Source organism: Lepus europaeus, chromosome 11 (assembly GCF_033115175.1).
Source record: "Lepus europaeus isolate LE1 chromosome 11, mLepTim1.pri, whole genome shotgun sequence".
In the NCBI taxonomy this organism is placed as follows: Eukaryota; Metazoa; Chordata; class Mammalia; order Lagomorpha; family Leporidae; genus Lepus; species Lepus europaeus.
This window is the reverse complement of record NC_084837.1, coordinates 86,845,595-86,870,569: the sequence shown is the minus strand read 5'-3', so window position 1 is coordinate 86,870,569 and position 24,975 is coordinate 86,845,595. Positions and strand designations below refer to the sequence as shown.

Below are 24,975 nucleotides of genomic sequence, written 5' to 3'. Positions count from 1 at the left end.
TTTAATTGAGAAGCTTCAATTATGCCACCAATAAACTGATTCTAGAGTTTATACAGAATACATACACTGTGCTTCCTCTGTAGCGCAGATATTATAATATCCAGTCTTAACAGATGCAGAAACTAAAGCCCAGAGTGATTAGGTAGATTTCCCAAGCTCACACAACTGGTAAGTAACAGAACCAGGATTTAACCCCAAACAGAATGGTCCCAGAGCTCCCGCACTTAACTACACACTGAAAGGATGATGAAGGAACGCCTCTACTAGCTACTTATTTACTTGAAAGTCATAGTTACACAGAGAAGGAGAGGCAGAGAGAGAGAGGTCTTCCATCCGCCGGTTCTCTCCCCAATTGGCTGCAACAGCCGGAGCTGCGCCGATCCAAAGCCAGGAGCCACGAGCATTTTCCGCATTTCCCACGTGGGTGCAGAGGCCCAAGGACTTGGGCCATCTTCCAGTGCTTTCCCAGGCCATAGCAGAGAGCTGGATCGGAAGTGGAGCAGCCAGGACTCAAAACAGGCGCCCATATGGAATGAGCACTGCAGGCAGTGGCTTTACCCGCTATGGCACAGTGCCGGCCCCTCTATTTTTAAAATATTATTAAACTTTATGTATGTACCAGTGCATACATAACACACAGAACAATGGAAAATAAAGTACAGAAAGAGATCCCAAATATGCTAAGTGAAAAAGATGGCCTTTCAAGTTAGAGAAAAGTAAAATTTTCAATAAATGGAACTGACAACTGAGTAGCCATCTGGAAAATACGAAGTTGTACCTTCCCAAATAAATTTTAAGATAAACATGGAAGCCTTTAAAAGTCTTGAGAGGTCCCTTGGAAAGTAGAGTCAGGCTCTCTGGGTCTTCTCATGATATGACCCAAGAGGTCCTCCTCGAAAGTAAGGAACCCTTCTAACTCATGTTCCCACCATCAGCTCTTGGCATAGAAAGCTTAATAAATGTTTGAAATGAGGCATCCATCACCTAGTTACTTTGCTCAGAGAAACATACTTTGAAAGGTAAAGATTTTTTTTTTTTAATATTTATTTATTTATTTGAAAGTCAAAGTTACAGAGAGAGGTTTTCCATCTGCTGGTTCAATCCCCAGTTGGCCACAAAGGCCAGAGCTGCGTCAATCCAATGCCAGGAGCCAGGAGCTTCCTCCGGGTCTCCCATGTGGGTGCAGGGACCTAAGGACTTGGGCCATCCTCCACTGCTATCCCAGACCATAGCAGAGAGCTGGATCAGAAGTGGAGCAGTTGGGACTTGAACCTGTGCCCATATGCACAGTTGGGACTTGAACCTGTGCCACACTGCAGACAGCGGCTTCACCCACTATGCCACAGTGCTGGCCCCAGTAAAGATTTAAAAAAAAAGATTTATTTTATTTGAAAAGCAGAATTACAGAGAGATGGAGACACACACACACACAGGGAGCTTCCATCTGGTAGTTCACACCGCAGGTAGCTGCAACAGCAGGTCTGGGCCAGGCCAAAGCCAGGAGCCAGGAACTTATTCCAGGTCTTCTACTTTAGTAGCAGGGGCCCAAGCACTTGGGCTGTTTTTCACTGCTTTCCCAGGCACATAGCAGGGAGCTGGATTAGAAGTGGAACAGCTGGGACTCAAACAGGTGCCCATAAATGGTGCTGGTGCTGAATGCCAAGGCCCCAAAAATAAAGATTTAATCGTGATGCTTGAGCAACTGGACATCTATAGGCAAAAGGAAAAGAGCATCCATGAACCAAATCTCACACTTAAATTAATTCAAAATTATTACAGCAAATGTAATCTATAAAACTTAGAAAAACACAGAAAGTTCAGAATCTAGGGCCAAGGAAAGACTTAGACTTGATGCCAAAAGGGAAAAGCTCTGGAAGCTGGACTTCATCAAAAAAGGATGAATAGAGGGGTGGGCATTGTGGCACAGCGGGTTGAGCTATCGCTTGTTAGCCCTGTATCCTGTCGACCTGGCTACTCTGCTTTCCATCCAGCTTTCTGCCAGTGTGCTAGGGAAGGCAGCGGATGATGGTCCAAGTACTTGGATCCTTGTCACCCATGTGAGAGGCCAGGATGGAGTTCCTGGCTTCAGCTTGGCCCAGCTCTGGCTGTTACAGGATTTTGGGACTAGCAGATAGATGTCTCTGTCACTCTGCCTTTCAAATAAATCTTTAAAAAAGTAAGACAGAAAGGCTACAGGCTGGGAAAAAATATTTGCAAACCTAGTATTAGACAAAGGACTAGTATCTGGACTATATGAAGAACTCAACAGTGAAAAAAAAACACAATTAGAAAATGGTTGAAAGACATAAACATGCTTTTGATGAAGAGGGTGCGCAGATGGCAAACGTGTAAAGACGTTCAATAGAATTAGCAATTGAAGAAGTGCAAATTAAAATGATAATGAGGGGCGGTCCTTTAGCTGAGCAGTTAAGGCAACTTGACTGGGTTCCAAAGGGTCCATCCGACTGGTGCAGGCCCTGGGACGCAGCATTGATGACTCTAGTAGTTGGGTTCCAGCACCGCACAGGAGAGACTAACTCTCGGCTTCTGCCTTCCAACCCAGCCATTGTGGGCTTTTTGGGAGTGAACTACTGGACGGGAACTCTCTGTCTCTCAAATATATATATTTTTTCCGTTTGACAGGCAGAGTTAGAGAGAGAGAGAGAGAGACAAAGAGAAAGGTCTTCCTTTCCATTGGTTCACCCCCAAATGGCCGCTATGGCCGGCGCGCTGCTCCGATCCGAAGCCAGGAGCCAGGTGCTTCTCCTGGTCTCCCATGCGGGTGCAGGGCCCAAGCACTTGGGCCATCCTCCACTGCCCTCCCGGGCCACAGCAGAGAGCTGGACTGGAAGAGGAGCGACCGGGACAGAATCTGGCGCCCTAACTGAGCGCAGTGAGCCACGGCGCTGGCTCAAATATTTTTTTTTTAAACGATCACTGAGATACCACTACATATGTACCAGTGTATCTAAAATGAAAATTGTAACACAAAATGACAAAAATGCCGAGAAGCCAGAGCATTCATATACTTATTGCTGGTGGAAGGTAAAGTGGTCCAGCCACTCTGGAAAATAACTGGGCAGTTTCTTAAAATAAACATACAACCACCATATGACCCAGCAATTGCACTCCTGGACACTTTGTTCCGGAGAAATGAAGTTTATACTTCCTTTTTTCTTGAAGAACTTTCTGCATTAACAGGAAGTGGGAATCTGAAGTGAAGCCAGGACTCAAACCCAGGCACTCTGGGACGCAGGCGTGCTTCTCTTTCTCTCTCTGTGTAACTCGACTTTCAAATAAATAAATAAATAAATCTCCAAAAAATGCTTTATAGCAGCTTTTTTTTTTTAAGATTTATTTACTTATTTCAGAGGTAGAGTTACAGACAGAGGGGAAGACAGAGAGAGGTCTTCCATCTGCTGGTTCACTCCCCAAATGGCAGCAATGGCAGGAGCTGGGCTGACCCAAAGCCAGGAGCTTGGAGCTTCCTCTGAGTCTCCCACACGGGTGCAGGGGCCCAGGAGCTTGAGCCATCTTCTGCTGCTCTCACAGGCACATCAGAGAGTTGGATTGGAAGTGGAGCAGCCGGAACACAAACCGGTGCCCATATGGGATGCCGACATTGCAGGTGGCGGCTTTACCTGTTATGCCACAGCACTGGCCCCTATTTTTTTTTTAAAGATTTATTTATTTACTTGAGAGGTAGAGTTATAGGCAAAGAGAGAGAGAGAGAGAAAGGTTTTCCATCTGCTGGTTTCTTCCCCAAATGGCCCCAACAGCCAGAGCTGGGCGGATTAAGATTGTGATATTACACTACAGTTCTGCAAGAAGTTTCCACCAGGGTTGAAGCATGCATAGCATAATATGATCTCCCTGTATAGCTGCCTTTTTTTTTTTTTTAAGATTTATTTATTTGAAAGTCAGAATTACAGAGAGGGCAGAGAGAGAAAGAGAGGTCGTCCATCCGCTGGTTCACTCCCCAGATGGTCGCAGAGCTGGGCCGATCCTAAGGCAGGAGCTAGGAGCTTCTTCCGGGTCTCTCTCCCAGGGGCCTGAGCATTTGGGCCATCTTCTACTGCTTTCCCAGACCATCAGTAGAGAGCTGGATTGGAAGTGGAGCCGCTGGGTCTTGAATTGGCGCCCATATGGGATGCCGGCACAGCAGGAGGCAGCTTTACCCGCTATGCCACAGCACCGGCCCCCCTGTATTGCTTCTTAAAACTGCCCAGGAATCCACAATTCTCAAAGTAAATTTAAAATACAATCACGTTGTATGGCCTTCCCTTCACCTCCTGTTTCAAGTCAGTGGTTTCCTGTTGTTCTTTAGATATGAGACCCTGGGCATTAGTGCTCCATCCACACTGACATTCTCTGAAAGCGCCCGCAAGGGCACACACCTTTCTGTGCTATCACCTGGGATTGTGCTTCTCCCTCTTCTATTTAACTCCTGTTTCTCCTTCAGATTGCAGATGAAGCCTCAAGTCCTTAGAGCAACCTTCCCGAATCGCTTCCACTAAGTCAGGTACTCTTGCACTAATACCTTCGCATGACTGCTTGATTAAAGGGTTTTCTTTCCCAGACAGGGCCACCGCTAGGTCTTTGTTGCACTGTGCCTGCGGCGCCTAGCTCTGCGTCTAGAACAGTAATTAAGAAAGGAACGTTTTGGGGGCCGCCACAATGCAGCGGGTTAAGCCACAGCCTGCAGCCTTGGAGTCCTGGCTGCTCCACTTCCGATGGAGCTCCCAGCTAATGTGCCTGGGAAAGCAGCGGAGGATACGCAAATGCTTGGGCCCCTGCACCCGCATGGGAGACCCGGAAGAAGCTCCTGGCCCTGGCTGTTGCGGCCATCTAGGGAGTGAACCAGCAGATTTAAGATCTCTCTGTCTCTTTGTCTAACTCTTTTAAATAAATAAATAAGGAAGGAAGAAAGAGAGAAAAAGAAAAACGAAAGCTTTAAGATTGAATGAGCGCTGTGGCTTAACAGGCTAATCCTCCACCTTGCGGCGCCGGCACACCAGGTTCTAGTCCCGGTCGGGGCACTGGATTCTGTCCCGGTTGCCCCTCTTCCAGGCCAGCTCTCTGCTGTGGCCCGGGAAGGCAGTGGAGGATGGCCCAAGTGCTTGGGCCCTGCACCCCATGGGAGACCAGGAGAAGCACCTGGCTCCTGCCATTGGATCAGCGCGATGCGCCGGCCGCAGCGGCCATTGGAGGGTCCACTCTGCCTGTCAAAAAAAAAAAAAAAAAGATTGCATGAGCGCCCACTCCTGCGCGCCGGGCTTTCTAGACAGGACGCACCGCGTCGCATGTCCACATACGTCACTTCCGCCCGGAAGACGCTCCCTGGGAACCAAGTTCCTGTCACTTCTCAGCATCTTGTGAACATGGCCCTGCCGCCCTTCTTCTCCGCAGGTCGCCCTGGCCCGCCGCCCCCTGCTCCGTTCGGCTGTCCGCCGCCGCCGCTGCCCTCCCCGGCTTTCCCGCCGCCTCTTACCCAGCGGCCCGGCCCTTTTCCGGGGGCCTCTGCCCCCTTCCTCCAGCCTCCGCTGGCTTTGCAGCCCCGGGGTCCCACAGAAGCCTCCCGTGGCGGCGGCGGCGGCGGCGGCAGTGGTTCCTTCTTCCCGGTGCCGCCGCCGCCGCTACCGCCGCCGCCGCCCCAGTGCCGGCCCTTCGCGGGGACCGACGCTAGCGAGCGCCCAGGGCCACCGGCTCCAGGCCCGGGGCCTCCCTGGAGCCTGCGCTGGCCTGAGGCGCCGCCACCGTCCGACGTGCTCGGGGACGTGGCCCTGCAGCGCCTGCGCGACCGGCAGTGGCTGGAGGCTGTGTTCGGCACCCCGCGGCGCGCTGGCTGCCCGGGGCCCCAGCGCACGCACCCGGGGCCCAGCCTAGGCGAAGTGCGCGCGCGGTTGCGCGGGGCTCTGCGCCTGGTGCGGCGGCTGCGCGGCCTGGGCCAAGCCCTGCGCGAGGCCGAGGCCGACGGCGCAGCCTGGGCCCTGCTGCATGCCCAGGCCGCTCCCCTGCGCGCCGAACTAGCCGAGCGGCTGCAGCCGCTGACCCAGGCCGCCTACGTGGGTGAGGCGCGGCGGAGGCTGGAGAGGGTCCGGCGCCGCCGGCTGCGGTTTCGCGAGAGGGCGCGGGAACGCCAGGCCGAGCGGGAGGCGGAGGCGGCCCGGGCAGTGGAACGCGAGCAGGAGATTGATCGCTGGAGGGTCAAGTGCGTGCAGGAGGTGGAGGAGAAGAAGCGGGTGAGAGCGCTGGGCACGCGCGGGCCTTGGAGGTGGTGGCTGGAACTTGAAGCGGCCTGAGACTTTGAGCTGTGGTAGTTCTCAGGGCTAACCCCAATGTTTCTTTAGCCGTAAAGTGAAAAGGTAGCCTTCCCGCCTCGTACGTCCGTGTTCATTGGGTATTCCTGGTGTGCAGAACACAAAACAAAAGCTCTAATAGTGTTTGCAGTAAAGTCCTGGCGACATAGGTATGGGATTTCGCGGTGGCATCGCTGGCCGACAGGTCCCTTGTGGCCTGCTCCAGCGCTCTCTCCACTGAGCTTTCACGACCTACACGGGTCTGGCTCGTGCCACCCTCGCTGATTTAAAGGACAAAAAAATAGAGGGAACTTGGGGCTTTACCTCAAGGAAAGTACGTCCTGATTGGCTGATGGGTTCATAGTGATTGCCCCAGGATAACTTTGTTTACAACGTTTAAGCCATGAATCACCCGGCTCAGCAGTGGTGTTTTTGAGCGCTTACTATTATGTACATATGAGGCGCAATGCTAAGCTTGTTACACACCAGATCTCGAATATACCAATCCTGAGGGGTAGGGAGAATTATCCCAACTTTACCATTAGGAATTTGAGGCACAGAGAGGTGAACTTGCCAACAGTCACGTAACCAGACTGTGCCTGTCGCTTCAGATCGGAGCCCAAGTAGTCTGATTACCAAGCCTGTGGCTCTCAAGTACTTCAGTGAGGCCTGCAGAAAAGTGGAAACTGGCCAAATAGTTGTTGAATGCTTTTGGTCAACTTTGAACACTTCTGGGGTTCCTCCCTCCCCACCATCGGCTAGTGTCTTCCTGCCCTGGTGTCTGGTGTAACTTCACTGTGAAGTGTACTGATGGGAGCTTTAGCATTGCTCTCTCATTGCTGTAAAGGAGGCACAAGTCAGTCCAGTGGACAGTTCATGGGGCTCTGTTGTGTGCCAGGCCCAGTGCAGCTGCTAGGGATGGAGATGAACAGGATATTGCCCTGGTCCTTGAGGGTCTTAGAGCCCCATGGGGGATCCTGTCAGTACAGCATTGTGTGTGATGCTATAGGAGCCCAGAAAAGGGGTACTTAAGCCTTGGGGGAAAGGCTTTCTCGATGATTTAATGGCATCTGAGAAGAGCCTTGAAGGAAATGTCAGAGCCAAATGAAAGCAACAGGTGCAGCTCCAGGCAGAAGTCATCCAAACAGAGGAGTGAAGCAGCGTGGGGGCGGGGTGGGGTGGGGATTACAGGCGCTTACTTGACTTGTGGGACAGAGCCCGGCAGGCGGGTCCTTCCTGCTGTCTACCACATGTTGGAGCCTGAGGAAGGGCATAAGGAACTGGGTTATTAAATCCCATGGGAACCAAGTCAGAAAGAATGGAATAGCGGTCTTTCCGGTGTTTGTGAGGCGGCCACGTGAAAGAGATTCGTGGGGCTGTATTAGTCATCGCTCAGACACCTTGGTAGAGTTCTGGGCCTCCCCAGCCCCAATCCCTCTGTCTCTGAGAATCCGAATCATCAGGTGTAGTCCTGAGCTGTCCTGTAGGACAGCTCCAAGTTAACAAGGACAGTTGGGTGCAGATGTTCCCTGCACTGCCCTTTCAGAAGCACTGAGGCTGAACCAGAGCAGTGCCTGTGGCGAAGCTGCCGGGAGCAGAGGTTCACCTTTGGGATGACGGTTACTGTCCCTCCGTGGAGCAGGGAGCCCCTTGGCTGGAATGTTGTGGAGGGAAGTTGTGTCAGGCCCCGGAAATTGAGATGGGACTGGCTGATCCCCCCAGATCTCACCACCAGGCCGCCACTCTGTGCTGGGAGTGTGTTCCTGGTGCTAGGCTCATGGCCGTGTTTCTCCCACAGGAGCAGGAACTCAAAGCTGCAGCTGATGGTGTCTTATCCGAGGTGAGGAAGAAGCAAGCAGACACCAAGCGAATGGTGGACATTCTTCGGGCTCTGGAGAAACTGAGGAAACTGAGGAAAGAGGCTGCCGCAAGGAAAGGTAGCTGTGCCTTTGCGTCTCTTCCTTTTTCTTCCCCCATACACACGCTTTTTTTTTTTGACAGACAGAGTGGACAGTGAGAGAGACAGAGAGAAAGGTCTTCCTTTTGCCGTTGGTTCACCCTCCAGTGGCCGCCGCGGTAGGCGCGCTGCGGCCGGGGCACCGCGCCGATCCGAAGCCAGGAGCCAGGTGCTTCTCCTGGTCTCCCATGGGATGCAGGGCCCAAGCACTTGGGCCATCCTCCACTGCACTCCTGGGCCACAGCAGAGAGCTGGCCTGGAAGAGGGGGCAACCGGGACAGGATCGGTGCCCCGACCGGGACTAGAACCCGGTGTGCCGGCGCCGCAAGGCGGAGGATTTGCCTGTTAAGCCACGGCGCCGGCCTTTTTTTTTTTTTTTTTTTTTTTTTACCCTAGTGGCTTCCCACCCCAAAATTTTTGGAGGAAAAATACTTTATTATGTTCACTCTGTAGAGTCACTGGGAGCCAAAAGCCTCGGAAGATGTTTAGCCCTTGGACACCAAGGTTGGAAAGGGAGGCAGGTGTGGGAACACCTTGGCTCACCGTTCCTACCCCAGGCGTCAGTGGCCACACTTTTCTGAATGGGCTTGTTGTGGCTGGTCAGCTTTGCCCGCGGGCCATGGCGCAGGCTTTCCTGCCCACCCTTGTTGCTCCACAAAGTGTTGGAAACGTAGTGTGCTGCTTCGGCTGCATCTCATGCCTGAGTTACTGCGGTGTGAAGAGGCGTGGCCGGCTGGCCAGGGTGGAGTACATTGCAGAATGCACGGATGTCCCCAGCTTCCCTGATTGTTGCTTTTGGACTCAAAGGAGGGAGCACCAGGCACCGTGGCGGGGCAGTCCAAGTTTCTGCACAGAAGTTTGTTCTGGGCATGCTGGTTTTCTAGAAGTTACCCAGGCATGCCTTCCGTTTGCATGTGTGGATCCCTGTTCTTGCCAGTGCATTTGTGTGCAAGGCCCTCAATCCCGTCTTTGCCATCTGAAGATCTCCCCATGATTCAGAACTGAACACCGTGCGGCCTCCTCCGTCCTTGGTCGGGCGCAGTGACCTCGCACTCCATGTGTGCTTGTTTGTCCCATGCTGCCTTATATAGTAGGTTCTAGGCCTCTGACATTTGCCAGGGAGATTTGGAAGTATACGAATTAACAAGTGCTGTTGTAGCAGGTGATTTCCTCTGTGTGGTTTAAAATGTGAGGGTACTTCAAAAAGTTAGTGGAAAATGGAATTAAGATGTTTTATTTTTATACAAAAATTGTTTTGAAATCCATGCATAATTTTCCCATAATATGCATTTTCATGAACTTTTTGAAGATACCCTCGTATGTATGGACTTTGAAATTTTTTATACCAAAGTAAACTTTTCAAGGTATTTATTTTCATTTTTATTTGAGAGGCAGAGGGGGAGACAGAGACTTGTGGAAAGCGATCTTCCATCGCTGGTTCACTCTCTAAATGCCACAACTGCCAGGGCTAGGCCAGGCTGAAGCCAGGAGCCAGGAACTCGGTTCAGTCTCCCCTATGTATTGGAGGACCTAATACTGGAGCTGTCGCCTGCTGCCTCCCAGGGTGTACGTTAGCAGGAAGCTGAGTCAGAAGTAAAGTAGCCAGGACCTGAACCAGGCACTCCAGTATGGGTATGGGCATCCCAAACGGCAAGTTAGATGTTATTCTCTGTGCAAAACCTTCCAACAGCCTCTCATCTCAGAACCACAGCCTGCAAGGGAACCGGAGCAAGCCAAGATCAATTTTTAGTTCTGCTGTGAAGCGGATGTGGGTTCAAGGAAATAACATTTTATTTCCTGAGGAAAACTGATCTGACAAAGAGGAAACTGATGAGACAGAGGCAAGTGCTGGAGAGATGTTCTTGGGTAGGCCTCCAGGCCCGTTTCCTTCATCTGAGTTTTCCTCAGAGCCTGTCGTCCCCAACAATCTAGGGGCCGTGTGTGATTAAATCATCAGGGCCTCTTTTCTCACTTGCACCTGTCGCGTTCTCTTCAGAGTCACCGAGGGCTGCCCGGCTGCTTTATTAAGTGATCAGCCAGGAAGGCAGCCTAAGGTCTCCCGGGGGCTCCGTGGAAGAACGCGCACATTCTCAAAGGAAAAGCAGGCACTGGGTGTTGGGACACCTCAGACGCCGCTCCCCTCGTTCTGCGGTCTCTTGGGGCTCACTTTGGGCGCCTCACCTCGCCAGCCATGGGGCAGAATGGGCACCCCCGGCATGCAGGAGGCGCCGGGGCCCCTTCAGAGGCTGGGCTCTGTGTGCCGCGGCCAGCAAAACGCTCCCTCCATCCTCCTGGACTGTGTGGCGGGAGAGGCGGTGCTCGGGGTACGGGGCAAAGTTTCCGCAGGCTGCGGGCTCACCACCCCCGCCTTAGCCGAGCTGCCGGCCTCTCCGCTTTCACTTTCCTTCTCAGGTTGGTCAGAGACTTCCCCACACGCCCAGGAAGCTCCACCTTGGTCTTTAAAGCAGGCCCGGGGCCCAGCCCTGTGTTGGAAGGCCGCCTGGGGCACGCATCCCCTCCGGGCCAAAGGGGGCCCGCAGGAAAGCGCAGGCGTAGCGGAGCAGGGCCCCCGTGGCCCAGGTTCGCCTCCGTGCCTGAGCCAGCTTGCGGGGTACACGGCCAAGCGGGGCTCCGGCCAGCTCCCGTCCCGGCGGAGGCCCCCTCCTCACTGTGCTGTACCGCTCCACCTCGCCCCTGCCCTATTATTCTTACCAAATAATATAAAGGCATCTCAGTGGAGTGGTGGGGGTAGAAGCCAGATACAGTAGAAAGTGAGTAGGAGAGAAAAAAAGCCGTGAAATGAACTTTTTAAAAGATTGCCTATACAGCTCCCGCTGGCTGTATGGCCATCTGGGGAGTGGACCAGTGGATGGAAGACCTCTCTCTCTCTCTCTCTCTCTCTCTCTCTCTCTCTCTCTGCCTCTGCCCTCTCTATTAATTCTGCCTTTCAAATAAATGAATACATCTTTAAAAAAAAAAAAAAGATTGTGAGGAAGGAAGAGAGATCAAGAAGAGGACCTGCCCCTATGTAAGACAGAGGTGGGGGTCATTTGGGTATCACAGGAAAACTTGAGTATGTTTATGGAGCGAAGGAGGGCAGCTGATGGCTCCAAGTCCCAGTGGTCCCAGGTAGAGGGAGTAAGTGGAGAAGTCTTCCCCAGGCATGAGAGTAGAGGTGGCAAGGCTGGGTGGTAATGCAGATAAGTCTCTTAGGGTTTTGCTTCATGGGTGACCACAAGTTTTGGTGAGGGATGGAATTTGAAATGCCGGATCTGGAGGTTTTGGTAAAGCACACAGGCCTGGGGGGAAAGGAACTAAACACGGGGAGGGTAGAAGGTTGTAGAGAAGAGAATGACTGAGTTTAGACTTCAGAGATGGAAAGTGTTTTCTGATTGTGCCAAGATCCAAAGACTGGACAAGACCCTGAGTGTGCATGAGTAAAGAGAAACAGAGGTGAGGCCTTGGTGTCTGGGAACCTAGGGGAGTGGGTGGTAGAGGCGGAGGGACCCCAGGTCATGCCAGCGCTTCGGGTCAAGAGGAAGACAAGTGCCATTTCCAAGGCAGGATCAGTACGAGGTTGAGGGGGAGGTAGATGGGGGACCCAGACCCAGCACCCTGAGATGGGAGCAGGCCACAGCTGCTTAAGGGAGTGTGGAGGCACCTAGGGGTGGGTGCAGTGTCTATTTTCACTGTACTAGCATACTTGAATAGTTGCAGCAGAGATTGTATGGTTTATAAACCTTGCGATATTTACTCTCTGGCCTTTACAAGAAAAATTAAAGAAGTGAAATAAAACTATGAAATTATTATAAAATATAATTATAAATTTGTCAGTGCATAAGAATTTTAAATTTGGAATGTTAGTCTGGCCAACTTAGTAGAAGATGAATTTGAGCTGTATAGTCTTCTTAGTTTGGGAATGAGTGAATGGAAATATTTTCAAGAAAAGCAGTTGTGAGAAAATGGTCTGGAGAAATGTTGGCTTTGAAGGTGAAGAAGATTGGAAAACAAGTTCCACAACCGCTTAGCTGCAGTGGTTAAGGCTTCTAAGGTTAAACCTCACAGAAAACCACTGAACTTGAGCATCTGTTATTTTATGCCATTTCAATGGCTTAAATTGAACATGCTGTGCTCACTGCCTGGTCAGCTGGACACCTTCCCTTGGAAATGGCACTCCCACCCCATCTTCCTCAGGAGCCTATGTTCTGTCATCATCTGGTCCCCTCCACTATACCACTCACTCCCCTTGTCCTGCCGCTCCTAGACAGCGGTTGCCAAAGCTGGCAATGTTGTTCTTAACAGGTAGCAGCATACGTTGTTGAAACCCTGTTGAAGATCGTTTATTCATCCAAGAGATGTTTATTAATTACCTTCTCTGTGGCAAGTGATAGGTAACTGGGTGAACGTATAGCTCTTTTAGGAAGCAGTTTTAGTACCATATTTTGGTAGTCTTGAAAGTATCCATAAATATTTCTACTATTGAGACTCTGTCTTACAGAAATAATCCATAGGAAAAAAAAATAGCAAGCCCAGGTGTGTTCATTGTGGCATTATAAATAATAATAAAGCATTTGGAGCAATTTGAGAGCCCAGGAATTATTAAGCATGTTAAGGCACATTGATTTGATGAAACAAAATAAAGCTATTATGAAGACCACAAGAATGTAGAGAAGGAACATGGAAATGACATGCATATTATGTTGGACTATATGAAGTTGCTAATATAAGGGTACTTCAGAAAGTTCTGGTTGGGCCAGCATTGTGGCACAGTGGGTTAAACTGCCACCTGTGTTGGCTGATCCCATATGAGCACCATTTCAAGTCCTGGCTGTTGCACTTCTGATGCAACTTCCTGCTAATGTACCTGGAAAGGTAGCGGAAGATGGCCCAAGTACTTGGGATCCAGCCACCCACATGGAAGACCTGGATGGAGTTCCTGGCTCCTGGTTTTGAACTGGCCCAGCTCAGCCATTGCAGCCATTTGGGGAAGTGAACCTAGAAATGGAAGATTCTCTGTCTCCCTTCCTCCCTCCCTCCCTCCCTCCCTCCCTCTCTCCCTTTCTCCCTCTCTCCCTCTCTCCCTCTGTGTGTGTGTGTGTATCTCTGCAACTCTGCCTTTCAAATAAATAAATATATTTTTTAAAGATTTATTTATTTATTTTGAAAGACAGAGTTACAGAGAGGCAGAGAGAGATCTTCCATCCACCGGTTCACTCCCCAACTGGCCACAGTGGCCAGAGCTGGGCCGATCTGAAGCCAGGAGCCAGAACCCAAGAGCTTCTTCCTGATCTCCACATGGGTACAGGGGCCCAAGTACTTGGGCCAACCACCACTGTTTTCTCAGGTGCATTAGCAGGGAACTGGATCAGAAGTGGAGCAGCCAGGCCTTGAACTGGTGCCCTTATGGAATGCTACTGGCACTGCAGGCAGCAGCTTTACCTGCTATGCCATAGCGCCATCCCCAATAAAATTTGTAAGAAATTTGTTTAAGTTCTGGGAAAATGGAATTAAAAGATAAATTTACGAGCCAGTGCTGTGGTGCAGTGGGTTAAGTTGCTGCTGCCTGCAGCGCTGGCATCCTATGTGGGTACCAGTTCAAGTCCCAGCTACTCCACTTCCAGTCCAACTCTCTGCTAACACATCTAAGAAAGCAGCAGAAGATGGCCCAAGTCCCTGAGCCCCTGCTACCCTGTGGAAGACCAGAGTGAAACTCCTAGCTTGGGCCTGGTTCAGCTCTGGTTGTTGTGGCCATTTGGGGAGTGAAACTTAATGAAAAATTCTGTGCATGTGCAAACAGAATATCTAAATACCTATCATCAGCCATGATACCATTATCACACTAAAAAAAAGTGCTAGTGATTCTTTGCTATCACCTAATAACCAGCCTGTAATCAGAGGTTCCCAGTTGTGGCACTAGCTATACTGGCTGTATTATTAGCTGACCTCACAGTTAAGTCAGGTTGACAACCATCCCAGTTTTACTGGGAGAAGTGGTTTCCCAGGACATGAGGTTTGCAGTACTAAAAGCAGGCAAACCAAAACAGCTGGTCGCCCTACAGTCAACACAGACTGTGAGATTCTTGTGGTCAGTTATGTGTACCTTCTTTCTCACAATTTAAGTGTGTGCTCTCCCAGAATCGCAGGGAGAATTGTTTATTAGGTCTGAGAATTGGTACTAAAGGACTCCCATGAACAATGAAAAAGTTAAGACAAATGGCCCCCTGTGTGATCTTACTATCCCACTGGAAGATCAAAGCCATTAGACATCATCGCAACCAAGGCTAAGTGATTGATCCAGAGGGAGTTGGAGAAATCAATCAGGGTAGAGTCAGAGCAATTAGAGACCGAGAAGGTCACATTTATACTGTAGGTTGGACTTTGAGTCTGCTCATTAGAAATTTTGGGGCAAGAAAGGTTGCATCTAAAATGCTGTTTGTGGGGCAGTGTGGTGATGCAGCAGGTTAAGCTCCTGCTTGGAATGCCCACATACCATACTGGAGCACCTGGTTCAAGTCCTGCCTACTCTGATCCAGCCTCCTGCCACCCAGGTGGGAGACCCAGATAGAATTCCTGGCTCCTGCCTTTGGCCCCTCCTGGTCCCAGTTGTTGCAGGCATTTGGGGAGTGAACCAGCAGATGGGAGATCTTTCTGTCTCTCCCTCTTTCAAATAAATAAGTCTTTGAAATAAACAAAGTGCTGTTTGGTTCTTTTTGTCTAGGGGTCTGCCCTCCAGCCTCAGCAGATGAGACTTTTGAGCACCATCTTCAGCGACTGAGAAAACTCATTAAGAAACGTTCTGAACTATATGAAGCTGAAGAGAGAGCCCTCAGAGTTATGTTGGAAGGAGAACAAGAAGAAGAGAGGAAAAGAGAATTGGAAAAGAAACAGAGGAAAGAAAAAGAGAAAATTTTACTTCAGAAACGTGAAATTGAGTCCAAGTTATTTGGAGATCCAGGTAAGTTTCTTTGTAGCCAGTGGAGAAGAGGAAAATGACTAAATTCACAGCTTTTTTTCTTCTCTTTTTTTTTTAAAGATTTATTTATTTATTTGAAAGAGTTACACAGAGAGAGGAGAGGCAGAGAGAGAGAAAGAAGTCTTCCATCTGATGGTTCACTCCCCAGATGGCCGCAGTGGCCGGAGCTGCACCGGTCCGAAGCCAGGAGCCAGGAGCTTCTGAGTCTCCCACGCAGGAGCAGAGGCCCAAGGATTTGGGTCATCTTCTACTGCTATCCCAGGCCACAGCAGAGAACTGGATCGGAAGTGGAGTAGCTGGGTCTCGAACTGGAGTCCATATGGGATGCTGGCGCTTCAGGCCAGGGCGGTAACCTGCTGCGCCACAGCGCCAGCCCCCACAGATTTTTTCATCATGGGTGATCTCAAGTTAAGCTAAAAGTAGGCAACAAAGGACGCCTCCTGGATTTGCAGTTCTAAACTGTGTCGTGGGATTATCAGTACAGAAGAAACACATTTGGTGGCACTGTCCTGGTCGTCGGCCGTGGGGGTCGAGGATGATGACGTGGTGTTGTACCTTTCTTTTTCAGACGAGTTCCCGCTTGCTCACCTCCTGCAGCCTTTCCGGCAGTATTACCTCCAGGCTGAGCACTCCCTGCCGGCACTCATCCAGATAAGGTCAGGCCGAGCTCGGGGTTGGCTTTCCCTGACGTAGCAATTTGATAAAGTGCTTAGTTGTTGAGGTCTATTACTGCATCTTTGTTCTCTGTTCCTTATGGATTTCTGTTTCCAGTTTTCAAGGACACCAGCCGCATGTCTTGCTTGGTTCTCATCTATCTTTAGAAGTAAAATCTCTATTTTAACAGGCAAAGAAACTGAAATTCAAGTTGGGACTTGCCATTTCCTATAGCTGTTACGCTGACTGAAAGCATTGACTTGCCTTTCCCAGTTCTCTTCTGGTGCTAAACAGGAGGAGAGATCGTATGTACTTGTTTGTGGAGACTGCTTAAGACCCATACTCACTTCTGAGCCCTCCACAAGTCAGAGCCCAGAGAGCTGGGAACAAGGAGTCTCACCTGACGCTACAGTTGCGCATGAGCTGGGTAGTTTCAGGGTCTCACTTAGCTTACCTGTGAAATGAAGCTGGTGAACTAGAATAGGACCTTCAGACTCCAGCAGCTGTCTTTGGCGAAGTCAGTGTGTGAGATAAATTGATTGTCATTGGCGGCAGCACTCTGTTGTTTCGAGACTCCCCAGAACATCTGCTTGAGGCTCCTGGGTCTGAAAATCACCAAACCAAGTGATCTCTGAGGTCCCTTCCCAAGTGCCAGCAGTATGTGATTCTTAGGAAAGAATGCGCTTCATCATACCTAGCTTGTTTTCTGGGAAAGGCTTATTTTTGGCAAATATCCATGTTTTAAACCTAAGCACGGTTAGTTCTCATTGTTCATGATAGCTGTGTTCTGTAAAGTCACTACAGACACTGAATTATAGAACTGCACACTGTTCCTACAGGAAACACAGGGTTGGCTAGTTTCCTGCAAGTCTCTGCTCACGTTTTTGTCCATCAATCAATACCTCGTTTAAGTGTGTTTCTGTTAAAGACACCTACTTAATATGTATTGTTAACTGATTAACATTGAACTTGTTAAAAGGACCACAATTCATGCTTGAATGAAAGTTATCCAACACCTGCAGTTTCTCCGGGAGGCACTTCCTGCACTAGGAACTCTGACCAGCTCTTTAACACTTTAGCTGGGGGCTTTGTAAACGGTGAAACACCACTAAAAAGCACAAAAATGTAAAATATGTGGTAACAAAGAGATGCAAAAAGTTGAAGAGCTGAAAGTAAGGCAGAGTGAATGTCGCCTTATCTGACCTCAGCTGGGACAAAGAGCATTTTGGTGACTCGGATGTTTTGCTGCTCTGTATCCATGAAACGCCCACAAGGGGTGATCTTGGGGTTACAAATAAATTCTAGTGAGTAGGCAAATTGCAGAATCTGGCAATAGTGAGGGGCATCTGTATATTCTTTATTTGGTTATCCATAATGGCATAAGTTCTTTGTATTATTCACCCCTTTATGAGTACATTTAAGTATGGTCTTTTGCCTAATTCCTAGAAAACAAGTTCTGTGGCAGATTCGTACCTCAGTCCTAGAAATAGAACTGTTTAGTTGCTGAACATGTTGCTTATAATAAAACGGAAATAAACAGTTGTTCTACAATGTTCTCGTTAAGGCATGATTGGGATCAGTACCTGGTGCCGTCCGACCATCCCAAAGGCAACTCAGTTCCCCAAGGATGGGTGCTTCCCCCGCTCCCCAGCAACGACACCTGGGCGACCGCTATTAAGCTGCATTAGTAAAGGTGCTCCGGGAGTGAGGTCCAGCCCTGGCTCGGTCCAGCTCTGAACGGATGCCGCCATCTTGCGCCACAGACTCAGCTGCGACTTCCAGACTCCGAGTGGCACAGCCTTGCCCTTCTGTGCTTGGTCCTGGCCAGAGGTGCCTCTTGAATCAGGAGATGACTATGGTTCTTCAGGAAAGGACCTACGTGAACTAAGGTCATTACCCCAGCGTGACCTTGGCTCACCACATCGCCTCTGTTCTGAGGGGCGTGGTCTAGAGTGACTTGCTAACTTTCTGTAACTTCCTTGTGTGGTGATGGGTAAGTACACTCAGTTCACTCAAGTACTCAACACAGTGTATGCTGGGCAGCAGCCCTTCCGCCAATACCGAATGTGAAGGGAGCTTAATGCAAACCTCCTTACCTTCCTACGCATGCGCCTCCAGCTCCCAGGAGGAAAGGTCAGACAGGCTCTGTCTTTGGCTTTGTTAATCGCAGTTTCGGTGCAGTTTGGGAGGCTGCTGGTTAGGGTGACAGCAGTGACTACAGGTTGGGCTGCAGAAATAATGGTGCCCTGGTCTCTGTAGTCATGTAGCTGAAGAGTGCCTGCACCTAAATTGGAGTGTGTTTGAATGTGTGTGGCTGCCTTGGCCCCATGCTAGAGGATCCTAATGAGAGGTTCCTAGGGGTCTAGTTGTTTGGAATACCCAAGGATAGAAATGTATTTCCCCATGGGAGTGGGCCCTAAACCTCACTCAGTCACATTGTAGGAGCCAGGATAGCTGTGGAATTTTCTTTGGAACTCAAGTTTCCAAAAACATTCATGTAGTCAAAGCTGGGGAAAAGGCAAATAAAAATGATAAAGTTTATTTTTTATAGTCACTAATAAATGTTGTGCTTGGAGATGCTCAATCATATAACATGTCAGTTTTTTGTTTTTGTTTTGCCAATTATTTTGTTATTTATATTTTTTAAAAATCTAAATAAATATTTCAATTTTTAGTTTGAACCTTTGACCCCAATTTGTTGCTTCCCAAATCACCTAACATATGCTTCTACATTGCCAAAACACATTCTCACTGCAAAACTCAAAGTTATTAAACAAGCATTTGCTGCGGGAAAGTGACTCTCAAGTACTCAACTTTGTGAAATCCCAACTCTGGATAAGTAAGAAAGAGACTATCTACCTTGGAAATAATACAGTATAGCTGGAAGCTCTTAAGTGTAGGATATGAATGCCTTTGTCTATTTTCTGTTGTTTAATTTTATTGTTCAATGTGTACATCATTCATTACAGAGGTAACACGTAGGGAATTGGCACCATGCTTCTCCAAAGTGTGTCTAAACTTGTAAGCCTAAAGACCTGCTGTGATTTGCCTCATGAAACCCCATGTGCCTGTGTGCCTCTTTGTTCGACATCTCCACTAGCTGCTGTCTGATTAGATGGGGGATTAGAAACCACGATGGGTTGTATGATGTATGTTTGGTGTCCAGACAGCCTTGCCACCAAGACACCTGCGGTGATAGGGGCAAGAAGGCGGGCTTGGGAAAATTCAGGGAGAAAAATCCAAGGATAAGGTGGCGTTAAACCACAGGTGGAAAAAAGTCCCCTCTTCCCTCATTCGGCCTATGCAAGGTTTTAATAAAGTGAGCATCGTTCTTACCATTGGTTTGGTGGTTGTTTTGTGAGGTTTTCCTTATTTATTTCCTGTGTGTACTGGTGTTAGCAGCAGCCATTGGTCCTTTGCAGGCTTCAAAAGATTCATATTAGTGTCTTCAGTGAATTGTACTTATCCTATAGTCCCCCCACTTTTTATACTTAGTATGGAAATTTTCAAATATATTCAAAAGTAAAGAGAATAGTATGATGATTTTTTTCTACATACCCATCCTCTAGTTTCAGATAATTATCTCTTCATGGCCAGTCATGTTTCATCTCTTACCCGACCCCGCAGTCACCCTCAATTATTTTGAGGCAAATTCACACATTATTTCATCTGTGAATAATTCAGTATGTAGCTTTAAATATTTTTTTAAAAATTTAACCACATGACCGCCATCACATCTAAAGAATAACTCCTTAACATCATAACTATCTAATCAATGTTCAAATATGCTTGTCTTGTAAGTGTATTTTATATTTTGTTCCCAATCAGGATCTAAATACACCCCATAATATCTATGAAAGTTGGTAAGTGCCTTAAAGTTTCTGATAATCTATAGTTTCTTTCCTGATCACTTTTACATACCTGTCATTCTCTCTCTCTTTCCCTTGCAGTTAATTTCTTAAAGACATAGCAACATTTTTTCCTGAAGAGTTCCCCTAGTTTCATTCTCACCAGTTGGATGGTTGTGATACCAGGTCCCTCTGTTCCTGTATTTCCTATAATGCAGTGGATAAACAGCCTTACTAGCCAGTGTGATAGTCACATCTACAGCTAGTGAGCACTCGCAAGTGTGGCTGCCGGGAATTAAGATAAGCATTATGCACATGGCTCACGCTGTACCTCTGTTGGATAGTATGAATCTAGAGACCCGGGCACATGTTGATTAGAGTTCTCTGGCAGGAAGGCTTCATAGACATGAGGCACTGGAATCTGGTTCTCTTGTGTAATCTTGGCAGAGTTACACAGAGAGAGATCTTTCCTCCACTGGTTCACTCCTTAAATGGCTGCAATGGCTCAGCCTGGGCCAGGCTGAAGCCAGGAGCCCAGAACTCTGTCTGGATTTCCCATGTAGGTGGCAGAGGCCCAAGCACTTGGACCATCTTCTGCTGTCTTCCCAGGCATTTTGGCAGGGAGTGGGATCAGAAGTGGAGCAACCAGGACTCGAGCTGGCACCCATATAGGATTCTGGCATCACAGGCAGTGGCTTAACCCACTGCAGCACAGTGCTGGCCCCAGTAGTGATCATTTAATTCTGTCTGCAGTTATTTCTTTCTTTCTTATTTATTTATTTAGACAGGCAGAGTGGACAGCGAGAGAGAGAGACAGAGAGAAAGGTCTTCCTTTGCCGTTGGTTCACCCTCCAATGGCCGCCGGGGCCGGTGCGCTGCGGCCGGTGCACCGTGCTGATCCGAAGGCAGGAGCCAGGTGCTTCTCCTGGTCTCCCATGGGGTGCAGGGCCCAAGGACCTGGGCCATCCTCCACTGCACTCCCTGGCCACAGCAGAGAGCTGGCCTGGAAGAGGGGCAACTGGGACTAGAACCCAGTGTGCCGGCGCTGCAGGTGGAGGATTAGCCTAGTGAGCCACGGCGCTGGCCTGCAGTTATTTCTAAAAAGAGACTCCTTCATCAAGTTTTTGGTTATCTTCAGGTAAAATTTATATAGGACCAGCAAGACAAATACTTAATTTCCTTTATTTACTAGTTTTCAAAATAATGAGTTGGTTCCCTCCCATCCTCCAAAGGTGGCCAGTGAGCTTTCTTTTTAAACTTCTTCGTGACCTTGGATCCAAACATGTTTTCCTTTCAACCCATTGTTACCTCATCGTTGCCCAGGGGGCGTCTCTTCAGCTCAGCACCTGATGCCCACACAATCCCAGCATTCTGAATGCAAGTTTGGCGCTACCTTTGCTGCCGGGGGCCTGGATGTGGAGCAGGCATTTGTAGACAAGACCCTGCACGCTAGGGGTGCCTGTCCCTGCTGCTCAGTGTTGGCTGTCGCTTCTTCCCTTCCGTCAGCAGAACTGGGAGCTGCCATTCTGTTGAGCCTTCAGCCCTTTTCGTGTCTTTCTACACTTTAACTGTCCACTTAATGGAACATGGATGAATGAAAATGGAGAGATTCATTCAGACACTAACCATAAAGTTAACCTGTTCACTGTTACTTCACCATATTCCATATGCGAGAATATTCTTTCATTTCCTAGGAGGGGAAACCCTGGCTTTGTGGGAAAAAATCTAACAAAGCCATTTGTTTATTGATTTATTTTAAAATTTTACTTATTTACAGAGTGCCCATCAACTGGTTTACTCCCCAAATTCCCACAATGACTGGAGCTGGAAGCTCAATCGATACCTCCCACATAGAGTGGCAGGGACCCAAATACTTGAGCCATCACCTGCCGCTTCCTAGGGTGTACGTTAGCAGGAAGATGGATTCGGGAGAGGAACTGGGCCTCGAACCCAGGCACTCTGCTATAGGATGTGGGCATCCCAACCTGCAGTTGAACAGCTAGGCCAAATATTGCCTGCCCCTTTGACAAAAGGTTTTTTTCATTTATATTTTTCAGGAAGCTATGAGAGAAAGATTGGTTATATGTTAAATACTGTTGAATATTCATTCCAAGTAACTTGAGTTTATTGAGTCAAAGAATTTACTGCTACAAACCAACCAGTTTAATCACTCTAAAGCCATTCATGTTCCTATGTCTGTGTGACTTTTGTAACAAGAAGCTTAGCAGGGATTATACCATCTGTTGTAGTAAGTCACTTCTACACGTGTCCACAGGAAAGCTGGGGATTACAAGGTAAATACAAAGTATATCTTGTTCCACTTAAATAAGTCTAGTATGTGATATATAAAAGGAAAGTGACTATGCAATGCACTTACAGAGATTTCTTTTCAGGAATACAGATTAATTGAGACATTTCCAAATTAAATTTTTTAGTACTTAGAAAAAGTAAAAAAAAAAAAAAGTAAATTATTCCCATACAGTGAGTTGATTACCTTTGTATATTCACACAGTAATTCCTGACCTGCCACACCCACCCACCTAGGAAAAATGTGTTTCTAATGCAGATTCTGTTTGCTGATTGGGCTAAACTTGGCTTCTCATTGTCTCTGAAGCAAAGATCAAGATCGTTAAGGCTAGTGGTGCTGGAATCATTCCTGTGCAGGACAGCAGACACTTTTCTCAATTTATGACACAGGCTTGCTAGATGCAGGATACCACGGTTTCAACTGCGTTCTTGGTGAGATGATTTTTTTTGTTTTTAGCATTTTCTAGGTGCCGTGTTAGGGATATAAAAAGGAACTAACAGGATTCCTGCTTATACTAATAGAGTCATTAGTTATAATTGTGATAAGCACTACAAAGAAAAGTACTTACTGATTTATAGTTTTTATTGTCCAAATATTTATCACGTGCCCATTGAGGCTAAGCAAAATGCCAAATACCCCCTAAGCATAGTTCTGCTTTTCGAACACTTCTATAATACATTTAGGGGATATAAGAGATAGTATCTATTATCATGTGGTGAAGATGAAAATTATTCTGATTATATACGTTTATTCTAGGTCACAAAATATATTATCAGTCACTATTTAAAAAAATCTTGAAAGCCATTGTACTAGGGGAACCTAACCAAGTTTGGGGGGTTGGAGAAATTTATTTATGTTTTGGAAGAGATACAGAGAGAGAGGGAGAAACATAGAGAGAGGTCTTCCATTTGCTGGTTCACTCCCCAGATGGTCACAATGGCCAGGGCTGGGCTAGGCCAGAGCCAGGAGCTTCCTCTGGGTTTCCCACAAGCACTTGGGCCATCCTCTGCTGCTTTCCCAGGCCATTAGCAGGAAGCTGGATCAGAAGTGGTGCAGCTGGGACTCGAAATGGCACCCACAGGGGATGTTGGTGTTGCAGGTGGCAGCTTTACCATGAACGCTGTAATACTGGCTCCAGGAAGAGGAACTTTTTTGAAGAAATAGTATTTTTGCTGAGCTCTAAATAATGATCAACTTTTAATGAGTTGTGGAGAGGAGACAAAGAATTACATAGCGGGTGTCTGGAATAGCATATGCAAAGTTGAAAGCTGTCTTGGCTGGAGCAAGTTGGAGACGGATCAGAGGCTAGACGTTACAAGGTTTTAAAAAGACTTTAGTTTTTATTCTGAAAGTTGCTGGGAACATTGAAGGGCTTTAAGCAGGAGAGTGGCTTAGTTTTGTGTTTTGAAATGACCACTCTTCTGCGCATAGAACAGAATTGTGATAATAAAGTGTGAGAGGACATGGAGAGCCCAATGGTCCAAGTGCGAGGTAACAGGAGCTTGAACCCCATGGTAGCAGGGGAGGGAGCATGGAATGGCTGGATTCCAGAGATTTGAGATGAAGCTTGGCAGGACATTTGAGGTAAGTGGGGAAAACGAAGAGGAAAGCGTCAGGGTCGAGCCCTGGTGCACCTGCGTGGGTGTTGCCATTCCTGTGATGGGCAACCCTGGAGGAGTTCAGTCGGGGAGGGGAAGCCAGTTCACTTTGTGTGTGCTGAGTTTGAAGTGCTCTTGAGAAATCTCGTAGGCAGTCGTGTTTATGAGTTTGATCTCAGCTGAGACCTGGAAAATTGATTTGTGAATCACTGGTAGGTAATTAAAGCTGGGGGTAAGGATGAAGTCATTTGGAAAGTACAGTGGACAGCGTTAAAAACAATGCTGTCATTGTGTGGGCCCCGCCCCCGCCTAGACCAATTTCCACAACCTCTACCCACCGGCTCCCTACAGCCAGGCTCAGATGCCTCCAAATGGCCACATGGACGGGGCTATAGTTTGCCAGAGTGTGCTCAGCCTGGCTCTCCTAAAGTTTTCTCCACCCCTCCCTACCCCCAGGCCTCTTCGGGGATTTCATCACCACCTACTGAATGGAGTCAGGACGCAGCCTGAAGTTCGAATTCGTCCCAACACCTCCTCCATCTAGCCTTTTTTTTTTTTTTTTAATCAATTTTTTTTTTTAATTTTACAGGCAGAGTGGACAGTGAGAGAGAGACAGAGAGAAAGGTCTTCCTCTGCCGTTGGTTCACCCTCCAATGGCCACTGCGGCTGGCGCACTGCGCTGATCTGAAGCCAGGAGCCAGGTGCTTCTCCTGGTCTCCCATGGGGTGCAGGGCCCAAGCACTTGGGCCATCCTCCACTGCCTTTCCCAGCCATAGCAGAGAGCTGGCCTGGAAGTGGGGCAACCGAGACAGAATCCGGCGCCCCGACCGGGACTAGAACCGGGTGTGCCCGTGCCGCTAGGCGGAGGATTAGCCTGTTGAGCCACAGCGCCGGCCCCATCTAGCCTTTCTATCGTACTGCAGGTGCTTCCATGAGTCAGGCAGCTTGTCCACCCCACCCCTGGCCCTCCTGCCTCTGCTCTTCTTTTTTCTTTTTTTCATTTTGAAGATTTATTTATTTAGTTTAAAGGCAGAGTTACTCAGAGAGAGGAAGTGATAGAGACAAGAGAGAGAGAGCAATCTTCCATCTGCTGGTTTACTCCCCAATGGCTGCAATGATGGACTGGGCTAGGTTGAAGCCAGGATTAAGGAGCTTCTTCTGGGTCTCCCACAAGGGTGCAGGGGCCCAAGCGTTTGGCCATCCTCCGCTGCTTTCCCAGGTGCATTGGCAGGGAGCTAGCTGGTTCAGAAGTGGAGCAGCCGGGACTCTTACTGGCGCCCATAGGGGGAATCCGCACCCATCTGGGGATTGAAGTGTCACAGACAGCAGATTAACCTG

General features: G+C 48.6%; 1 protein-coding gene across 1 annotated transcript; it reads left to right on the top strand.

The window, feature by feature from the left end:
• Window positions 1-5,334: 5,334 nt before the first annotated feature.
• PDCD7 (programmed cell death 7) lies at window positions 5,335-18,564 on the top strand. Its single transcript, XM_062206139.1, has 5 exons — window positions 5,335-6,242; window positions 8,098-8,236; window positions 14,975-15,211; window positions 15,798-15,885; window positions 17,448-18,564. The coding sequence occupies exons 1-5, from the start codon at window positions 5,382-5,384 to the stop codon at window positions 17,569-17,571; spliced, it is 1,449 nt and encodes a 482-aa protein (XP_062062123.1). The 5' UTR covers window positions 5,335-5,381; the 3' UTR covers window positions 17,572-18,564.
• The last annotated feature ends 6,411 nt before the right edge of the window (window positions 18,565-24,975 follow it).

What these genes read in the sequence shown, in the direction of transcription:
- PDCD7 (XM_062206139.1), top strand. Translation starts at nt 5,382, where the DNA reads ATGGCCCTGCCGCCCTTCTTCTCCGCAGGTCGCCCTGGCCCGCCGCCC. An exon ending in CAAGTTATTTGGAGATCCAG is followed by an intron (nt 15,212 to 15,797) that starts GTAAGTTTCTTT and finishes TTTCTTTTTCAG; the next exon opens with ACGAGTTCCCGCTTGCTCAC. An exon ending in CCGGCACTCATCCAGATAAG is followed by an intron (nt 15,886 to 17,447) that starts GTCAGGCCGAGC and finishes GTTCTCGTTAAG; the next exon opens with GCATGATTGGGATCAGTACC.